A 10,237-nucleotide genomic window follows, 5' to 3' on the forward strand; every position below is an offset into this window, starting at 1 on the left:
GGGCAGTGAGAAGACGGCAGAGACGAACTTGAAGTTGTTGCTGCCGGATGGGCTCGACGTTGTTCGATGAAACAACCCAAAGAAGACACGAACTATAATGATATGATTCAAGGGTATAAATGTCTTTTATTAAGCTGAACTACTGCCACCTATGCACTAACGGATGTTAACTTTTGTTTGAAAAAAACTGGATGAAAAAGATCAAATGTGTGGCACTAAATAAATTCTTAAAAAAATGGTGGCACTTTGTTAAACATGAAATTGAAAGTGTGGCACTTTATTAAAATCCTCATTCTGCAACATGTTTGTTGGAAAAAGGAGTTCCATTATCCGTGATGATATACTCAGGAACGTCGAATCTACATATGATGTACTCTTTGATGAAAGCTGCAATTGTTACTCCGGTGGTGCTTCGAAGAGGAATAGCCTCCACCCATTTGGTGAATTACTTCGTTGTTGTGATGATGTTTTCATGCTGCTTCAAAGATGCTGGAATGATTTTTCCAATATTATCCAGTCCCCAGCTATAGAAGGGCCATTGACTGCTACAAAATGTAATGGAAGAGAAGGAGTGTGAATGAGGTTACCATGAACTTGGCATTGGTGACATCTCCGAACATAGGCAGCTGCATCGTCTTCCATGGTTGGCCAATAGTATTTCTCATGAATTTGGAGAAATAATTTCTTCTTTCCTTGGTGTTCTCCTTCGTGCATCTTTTTCAAGATTGTAGGAATTTCGTGTTCAGCCAACCATCTCAGGAGGTTCCCACCAAAGCTTTTACGATACAAAATCCCTTCCAAATAGACAAAACGCTTGGCTCTCTGAACGAGTTTGATCCCCCCTTTATTCTATTACGGTAGATCGTTGTCAAGAAGATACTTTATGTAAGGTTCTCTCCAGTCCCCAGTGTGACGAATTGTTAGAACTTCTAAATGATGAGGTGGTGTATGGAAATTGGGACAGGACCCTTGTAGCATCCTTGACTGAGCCTCCATGGAGGGCCAATAATATCCGAGTATTTGAAGCCTTCTGTAAAGTGTGAGTACCAGGGTTTGTCCGTATATTTCCTCGTGTATGCGTTTGAGTTGTTCACTTGCTTCCTTATCTCCAAGGCATCGTGATAAGGATCCGTCGGGATTGCGATAATACAATGCTCCATGCAGCAGAAATAAGTTCTTTAATTCTCTGAGGCTGATTTTCCCTTTTATAAGAGAACTGCTCAATTCATGAATAATGGGTGCCCGCCAGTCGCTCGATTGAGCATCGTCAACTTGAGTGAGCCAGGTGGAAGATACAGAACGTCTTTGCACAATGATGGATTTCTCTGACCCTTCAAACTGCAGCTTAGATGCAAGATTCACTAAGCAGTCATCGTGTCGGTTGTTGGAGTGGTCAGTATGCACAATTCTCGCATCAGAGAAATGAGCTAATAGCCTTTGTGCTTCGGCTCTGAATGGGGCGAGTGTTACTTCTTTGAGAGAGTACACACCATTCATTTGATTGACCAGCAACTTTGAGTCTCCTCTTATCTCCAGATGCATTACTCCTGCTTGCTTGGACAAAGATAATCCCAGTAGCAAAGCTTCATATTCTGCTGAATTGTTGGTGCAATGGAAATCCAGCTTGAAAGAATATGAGAATACTTCACCAGATGGAGATACTAGCACAATGCCTGCATCGCCAGTATCATTGATCGGAGTGGCGGATCCATCAAAGTACAATATCCATGTTTCCTCCTGAATGATTGAGATCTCTGGAAATTCACCGGGCACTTCTTCATGCAGCATCGTGATGTCTTCTCCCGGGAAAACGACAAGTAGATCTGCAACTGCTTGTTCCTTGATTGCTCGAGGCGGAGCACATGCTATATCAAACTCTGACATCTGAAATAGCCATTTTGCCGGTCTCCCAATCAGTGCAGGCTTCGACAGTAAGAATTTTATGGGATCGACTTTGGCCACCAGCACAACTCTGTTTGATAGTAGATAATTCCTGAACTTATGTATCGCATGAACCAATGCAAGACACGCTCTTTCATATTTTGGGTATCGTAGTTGAGCATCCCTCATGGTACGACTGGAGTAGCAGATTGGGCATTCGATGCCTTCTTCATCTTCCCGAGCAAGAAATGCTCCGATATCGACGTCACTAGATGCTGATTAAAGTATTAATGGCCGTCCTTGCACTGGAGATTTCATGACAGCAGGTGATAATATTATTTCCTTTATTTTCTGAAATGCGTCTTGTGTAATGGTCGTCCATGTAAAACTTGCTCCTTTCTTCAGCAGAGGAGTGAACGAAGCGATGAGTTGATCCAACCCAGGAATGAAACGCCGAATATAATTTACCTTGCCTATAAAACTCTGGAGTTCTTTCACGGTGCGTGGAGGAGGCATGGTAGTAATGGCTTTTGTTTTTTCTGGTTCGACCTTGATTCCTTCTGCAGTGACCAGGAATCCTAGAAACTTTCCGGAGGATACACCAAAAGCACACTTCAGAGGATTCATCTTTAACTTATACTCTCTGCATCTTTCAAAAACCTGTCTCAGAATTTCCAGGTGAGATGCTCGAGTTTCGACTTTACCACCACATCGTCGACATAATCTTCCACTTGCTTGTGCATCATGGCATGGAATATCACGTACGTGGCTCGTTGATAAGTGGCTCCTGCATTCTTCAAGCCGGAAGGCATCACTGTGTAATGAAAGTTTCCGATCGGAGTTCGAAACACGGTCTTATTAGCATCATGTTCATACATCTTGATTTGGTTGTATCCGCTGTAACCGTCCATGAATGAGAACATGTCATGACAACTGGTTGTATTAACGAGCATATCAATGTTGGGTAAAGGAAAATCATCCTTCTGGCAACATTTGTTCAGGTTCCTGAAGTCCACACAACATCGGATTTGACTATTCTTCTTCTTAACTGGGACAATGTTCGCCAGCCATGTTGGATATTGAATGGGTTTGATTAATTTCTGGATCTCCGCTTTGATTTTTTCCTCAACCTCGTGTCTGAACTGCCTGGGCGGTTTCTTGACAGGTTTGGATCCAGGAGTGATGTGGAGATGATGAGTGACCAGTTTGTCATCTAGACCGGGCATCTCTTCGTATGTCCAAGCGAAGATATCTTGATACTCTTTCAACAGACCTACCAATCCTTTTCGTTCCTCAGATGAGCGAGCAGAACTGATTAAAATCGGCCTTGGGTTTTCGTATGTTCCGATGTTGATAGTCTCAAGACCGTCAGTTGTGGAATCCGTGCCATCTTGCAGCTGTCGTGGTGCGTCTCGAATTTCTTCATCGGGCGATTGCTCACTCTGGCATGACTCTTCGGGGCGGGGAGACTTTTCATCGACCTCCCCTGTTAATTGCTAATCTTTTCGACGGAGATAAATGACTCTCCCATCTGCATCATAATCAGTAACAAAATTAAACTTCTTATGAGTTGTACCTTGACCCTGACGACGCTTGAGTGGCGTGGTAGACGGTTTGATGGATTTAGCATCTATTGATGGTGGTTCATCAGCTTTCTCAATAGATTTCCAACTTGGGAGTTGAGTACCACAGATCTTGCTTGGAGGTTCGGGGATGCTCTTTGGAGATTCCAAGAACTCAGCATCATAAACCGGAGCATAAGGAGACACTGAGGCTGGGATGCAGACAATTTGTTGTTGACCAAATCTTTCATACATTGATGGTACGTCGAAGGAACAACTTTATTGTCATAAAGCCAAGGTCTCCCAAGTATCATGTGATAATCAGGGTCTTTCTCGATCGCATGAAACTTGACAGTGGATTGAATCGGCCCTACTTTCAGATCCACATAGACATACCCATATGTGTGACTCTGGCTTCCTTCAAAACCCGTCATCAATATGTGATGATGAATGATCTTGCTTTGCGGAACTTTGGACTCCTTGAGAGTCTTCATAGTGATAATATTTTTAGAATCACCTGTATCTATGAGAACTCTCCTGAATTCAGAATCCTTAATAGAAGCAGTTACGAACATCGCTCGGTTATGTCCTTCCTCCGCCATTCGGGTCTTCCTCAATGAAGGTGATGTTGTTGACCGAAGATTCAGATACCATGGACACTTGTTCAACCACCAGAGATGATGGAACTATTCGCGCGTCAGATGATATTTTGTTGAGTGCATCAAAAGTGTTCGTACGCTGATCTATGGAGAAATGCAGGAGCTCACTTAGATTCTCGATTAAATGTGTGACCTCTTGTTCCACCGTCTTTTCATAAGTGGTGAAGCTATTGGCTCGAGGATGATCATCAGTTGAAGGATTGGCCATCAGCGTCGAGATTTCCTGAGCAGGTGCGCCACTCAAATCCGATGTCAGTCTGACGAGGAAATTCAATATGTTTTTCAGCGTTTCTTTCATCAGGTCCATGTTCCTTGTATGAATCTCCTGTACTCGTGCCAACTCGATCAAGGTCGGGATTTCCGGGTTGACTATTCCATTGGATGGAGTGTTGGAAGGAGGAACATTTCCATTCGAAAGATTCTGACAGGAATTCGAAGTAGTTGAGATAGACCTAAGACCAACCATTTTGTGAAAATGCGAGATTGCAACCGAGAGATTAATCTCCCAATGTGGTCGCCAATCTGCAGATGGGGAAAAACGATTTGATGATTTTTTAGGGAATTGAAGAGATGAGCCTGTTGTCGAGACTCCTCAACCGAGCAAACTGTTCAACCTCACACAGATGCACTGCAAAGGGAGTGCTTAGATTCGAGAGATCAATCTGTAGGACTCCGGCCTAAACCAAGTCAATGGTCGTTCCGGAGTCAACCCGGTCGCAAAGAGGGAGATGGGTCGATCTGTAGGAGGGAAGTTGAGAATTATGTGGGATCAATGATGATCAAGGATTGTGGATGTGTTAAAGGTTTCTGCAATTTCTGTGAACTGATGAGTTCGAATAAGTTCTGGGAGATTGACGAATTCTTGAGAGTAATTGCTCGAGAAATTCTGTGTAGACGAATGTTGATGTCAATCACGGATTCAGAGACTTATTTATACTGTCAGAATGGTAAAACCTTGATCCCTGTAAGTGTGACGGTTTCTTGAGTGAAAGAGTGGGTAAGTGGGAAATCGTGGTGAAACCAGTTCCAGGTCGTGCAGAGACTTGGTTAACCGTTCACCCACTAATTTGCTAACTCATTCAATCGTTTGCATGACTTACTCACATTTCTCATTGTGGATGAATCCACGTGTCGTAGGCCGCCAGACCAAAACCCTAATTGATATCCCTCCATGTGACGTTATTGATGTCTCACGAATCGTGGAGTCTGCATGACAGACGTGTATTTAATTAGTCAGTTGTTGACTGTTTAAACAATGAGTCTAGTTTTTGTTGAATCGAGCATGAGTGATCGAATGCTCAATGGAACATGTTAGACGAATATTGTAAATTCGAGAAACTGAACAAGTATTGCTCGACAAATTACTGGATATTGATAGTTGGATCAATACTCGAGCAATTGAGAAAGTATTGCTCAATTCGACGAATTACTGAATATTGATAGTTGGGAAATTGAGCAAGTATCGCTCAATTCGACGAATTATTGACTATTGATAAATCAATATTTGAGCAACTGAGCAAGTATGTCTCAATTCGATGAATGACTGATAAATTACTGAATATTGATAGTTGTATCAATATTCGAGCAACTGAGCAACTATTGTTCAATTCGACGAATTATTTATTGATGTCGTGACCTAATAAAATATTAATTAAAATATTGGTAGACTATCGAATATTATATAATGAATCCAGATGTTTATTCTTGGATCAACATTAATTTATTAGTGTTTGAACTTGCTCAGAATGATGAATTCGTGAAGCGTTTGTTCGAAACCCTAATTTTTGATTAATCGTTCGTCAATTGATTAATTGCTGAAAACAGTTCATGAGTGATAGATGGACCGACCACATGGGATGATGGACATCCATGTGATTTCCAAGTACTCAAGTGAGCGTGCACCAGGGTCCTGAGTTGACCAATTGGTGAAAGAATGATGATTAAATGCAAGTTTCATCATTTATTGAAATAGTGCTCAATTGAGCATTAGGTGATAAAACCTAATTATGGAAAAGTGAGGGACCGATCAAGAGGATATAAAACCGGCCCTTGGTGGTCATGGGACCATCAGATGGTCGTTTGAGAAAATTCCAAGTCGGTTGGAAAGAGTTTGGACCCAATATGAGCAATTGAGCAAATTAGGTCAAAATTATGAAAAAGTGTGGGACCGGCTCCTTGCAATCCTTAGGGCCGGACTTGGTCGGTCAAGGAAGCATGCCCGTGTCACCACAATGTTCGTGTCTCAGTCTTGAGAGTTTCGGATTTTTCTGATGTGCGTTTGAGCAATATCTCGGATTTTCAGAAGAGTTCGATCTTTGACTGAAATTCTTGATTTTGCTCGAATGGGCAAGTAGAACTTTGCTCGTTTGATCAAAATTCGGAAAATATTAAAATAATGACATTTTAATATTTGGCGTGAGTAGCCTAGTCGGTTATGTGACTATTTGACTTTTTGGATTTTTCATGGTTTGAGCAATATTTGAGAAAATATGAGGAAACCATGATTTTTGCTCAAACTGAGGAGTTTCATGAGATGAGAGAAATAATAATTATGAAAAATTAGTGATTATAAGGTGTGGGACCGGCCACGGCTAGGGCATGGCCAGCCGTCCAAGTAGCCCGGTCCCACAACACCTTTCCCTATTTTATATTATTATTTTTCACGAAACTATGAAACTATGGAGAAACCATGAGTTTTGTTGAAACGGGGAAGTTTCATGAGATTAGGGAAATAATAATTATGAAAGGACAAGGGATTGCAAGGTGTGGGACCGGTCACGGCCAGGGCATGGCCGACCGACTAGGTTGCCCGGTCCCGCGACATCTTTCCCTATTTTATATTATTTTTTCTCATGAAGCCATGAAAATATGGAGAAACCGTGAGTTTTGCTCAAACAAGGAAAGTTGCTAGAATGAAGGATTTTTCATGAGTTCATGAAAATAACAAAAATAAGAAAAAATAATGGAAGAGGCATGAGAACGGCCGGCCGGCCGGTGGGCCCGGCCTATGGACGCCTCTTTATTATTTTTATGTTATTATTTTCTCTCTCCTATTTTGTGTAGAATTCCTCGTTTGTCCATATTTTCAAATGCTCGTTCGTGCATTTGGGTGCCCGTTCGTGCATCATTGTTGAGTACACTTGCACCATTTTATGGGGCTTACTCAGTGATATTCCAGATGCCCGATTGTTGAGTAATTATTACTAATTTATGAAATTCAGTAGAGAATGATTCATGAAACTGAGTAATAAAAGTGAGTAGTTATTTATTATTAATCCATAGGATCAGCTGTGGATTCGACCATGAATTCAGAATAATAAAATGAGTATTACCATTCCATGGGATCGTGGATTCGACCATAGAATCGGAGTAATGAAAGTAGTTATTACCATTCCATGAGATCAGTCGTGGATTCGATCATGAAATCGGAGTAATGAGATTATCCATTACCATTCCATGAGATCAGTCGTGGATTCGATCATGAAATCGGAGTAATGAGATAAAAATAGATTATCTTCTACGAATTCAGTGGTGAATGTCATGGTAGAATTAATTTATTGCAGAAGGGATATTAGCCAGCTAAAGCATCATATCCGTTCTGAAAGGTGCATAGTCAGGAAACAACGAGTGTTTCCGAAGTCCTAAAGGCGTTATTGCTCTCAATCTTATGGAGATCCGCCTGGATCTATACACGGTCTCTCTACATAGTCAGGGAACAGTAAGTGTCATCGACGTCCTGAAGGCGTTATTGCTCTCAATCTTACGGAAAGTCGCCCAATCGTTCTTCTATGTAGAGGTGGGTCTCTCTCACGTAGTCAGGGAACAGTGAGTATCACCGACGTCCTTAAGGCGTTAAGTCCTCAATCATACGGAGAACCGCCCAATTATGTTATTCTACATAGAGGTCATGATGAAATGCGAGGTATCGAACACTCAGCTAGTGAAGGCCTTTAGAGAAACATATTCATCATGGCTCGTAAAATATGAATCGTCACATTCCTGAAGTCGTGTCAGAAACATGCAGTATCATGATTTTACGATTTTGACCTTTGTTGAAAATCCACCATCAACAGCCAGATACACCATACTGGGTATCCATACTGGTGTCAGAAACATGCCTGAAGTCGTAAAATCATGCAGTATCATGATTTTACGATTTTGACCTTTACGATTTTGAGGCAAAGTTACGACTAGTATGGCGTTCATACTGGGTCGCGTTCAACGAGGACGTTGAACGGATTAGGTGGTGGAGGTCTATGACCGGTCCTGCAAGTGAGCATAATGATTGTGCATCACAGAATTGCAGGACAAATCAGTATCCAGCCATAACGGCGCAATGTAATGATTGCGAAGCCATAATAGCGGTATACTGTATAGACTGTCAAGTGCTAAGAATGGCAAAACCCCGCAGGGCCAATGAAATGCAATAGTATCACTACATTGTAAAGACATTTGGCTAAGTAATGAAGCTTATTGTCCGACACAATGATGCTTCATTAAGGGAAAGGCAAGACGAAGCCAAAGTTGCAAGATGCAACATGCGGTGTGGCATGTTGGCAAGTGGCATGTTGGCATGTCTGTGGAATTGAGTATGCCGAAACTCAAGGATGATGCAAGAAGGTATAATAGACTCAGAATTAGTCTATGCATTAGTTCCAAGTAGGGCCAAGGCTTGGACAAGTGCAAACAACTTAGTAATGCAAGAGTGGCAAGCAAACTTGGCGAAGTGAAGCATATATGACGCATGAGTAACTAGAGTGAGTTTAAGGAGTTGGCCTTGATGATTAAAGCACAAGAATGGTCCGTGCATTAGCTTAAAGAAAGAAATTGGAAGGTCCAAGGTGGCAGAGCAAAGGATCAGGGCTAAATTCAGTAAAGAGCAACAAGTAGTGCAGTACAGCTCAAGTGACAGTTGCAAGTTGATTATGAGCTTCACAAGCATGCCAAACACGTGAGACAAAAGAAAACGTTTATAAAGGGAGTTTATAAGCATGGGAAAAGATTTCTAACTTCTAGAGAACAGGTGTTGGATGATTGGCGCGAGTTAGAGAAGAACTGGCCAGTTAGCACATTTATTGGCGGTTACAGAACTGCTTTATGGGACAGATGGCTGTCCCATGCATGTGCAACGGTTGTGCACGGTTTGGCCAAGTGAATCTGCTGTATAAATAGTCCTAAAGCATGGAAAATTCGGCAGGTTAGAATATGTTAGAGTAAGGCTTGCATATGTGAGTGAGAGACTCAAAATATGAGAGTTTTTGTAAGACTAAGGCTTGGTTCAAGGTGAACAAGTCTGTGTAAGTCCCTAAGTGGGCAAGTTTTGTATTTCTTCCCTTTGATGCAATAAAAAAAAGTGATTGTGTCAAGTTCTAAGTGTTCTTGGTTTGATGATTGTTGTTAGTAAAGTATGGCATATATGGAGTGCATTATGGGGTGCATTTGATGAGTTTAAGTAAAGAGAAAGAAGGCTAAAGAGTTCCGTTGATAAACTGAAGAGTTGGTTGTTTGCTTATAAGGCTGAAGTGCAGGTGGGTGAAGCTTTATTCACAGAACCACTGTGATGCCGGGTTACACTTTCGCGGAAAAATATATGGAGTGTTTGAAGGTGTGACAGTTTCGGTTATCAGAGATGTGTTTGGTACACTGTTCAAGTGTATTTGTTGGATAATATGCTGGTGTTTTTCTCTCTTAAGTTATTTTCCTGTGAGCAAGTAAGTGGCGCATTATTTACAGAGTTTTTGCATTAGAAATGAGTTTTAGTGGCATGATGATCGATGAAGCACTACCAGGTATGTTTGATCAGCTTGAGGAGTATGGTGATCTTGGTGATCTGACTATAGTCCTGGGATGTGATGGCCTTGAAAGTCCTCTTGTTTCTGAAGATAAGGGAAGGCTATATTTACTTGAAGGAAGGACTAAATATTAGTTTAAAGAATTTGACGAAAGGGTAGGCACTGTTGAAGACAAGGTGTCTGATGCTACCTTGTTAAATTGTGAAACCAATGCTGAAGTGACTGAATTGAAGGTGCAATTCAGTGCCATAGAGACCATACTAACAAGCCATGCGAAGCAAATGTCCGAGTTAGTGACAAGCATTCGCGGGTTAATCAGTAACGACATGTTTGTAGGGACAAA

The 10,237-nt window shown here is 41.6% G+C and overlaps 1 protein-coding gene across 1 annotated transcript; it reads right to left on the bottom strand.

Moving 5' to 3' along the window:
- Positions 1 to 852: 852 nt before the first annotated feature.
- Positions 853 to 3,698, bottom strand: LOC113291726. Its single transcript, XM_026541224.1, has 3 exons — positions 3,458 to 3,698; positions 1,645 to 2,156; positions 853 to 1,554 (listed from the first exon to the last, which is right to left on the bottom strand). Exons 1-3 carry the CDS (start codon positions 3,696 to 3,698, stop codon positions 853 to 855), a joined length of 1,455 nt encoding a protein of 484 aa, XP_026397009.1.
- Between the last annotated feature and the right edge of the window lie 6,539 nt (positions 3,699 to 10,237).

This window comes from Papaver somniferum, chromosome 6, assembly GCF_003573695.1.
Source record: "Papaver somniferum cultivar HN1 chromosome 6, ASM357369v1, whole genome shotgun sequence".
In the NCBI taxonomy this organism is placed as follows: Eukaryota; Viridiplantae; Streptophyta; class Magnoliopsida; order Ranunculales; family Papaveraceae; genus Papaver; species Papaver somniferum.

Coding starts and splice junctions, on each gene's coding strand:
- LOC113291726 (XM_026541224.1), bottom strand. CDS start 3,698: ATGTATGAAAGATTTGGTCAACAACAAATTGTCTGCATCCCAGCCTCA. Junction 2,157..3,457: donor CAAGCGTCGTCAGGGTCAAG/GTACAACTCATA, acceptor TACTTTAATCAG/CATCTAGTGACGTCGATATC. Junction 1,555..1,644: donor TAGTATCTCCATCTGGTGAA/GTATTCTCATAT, acceptor TCTTTGTCCAAG/CAAGCAGGAGTAATGCATCT.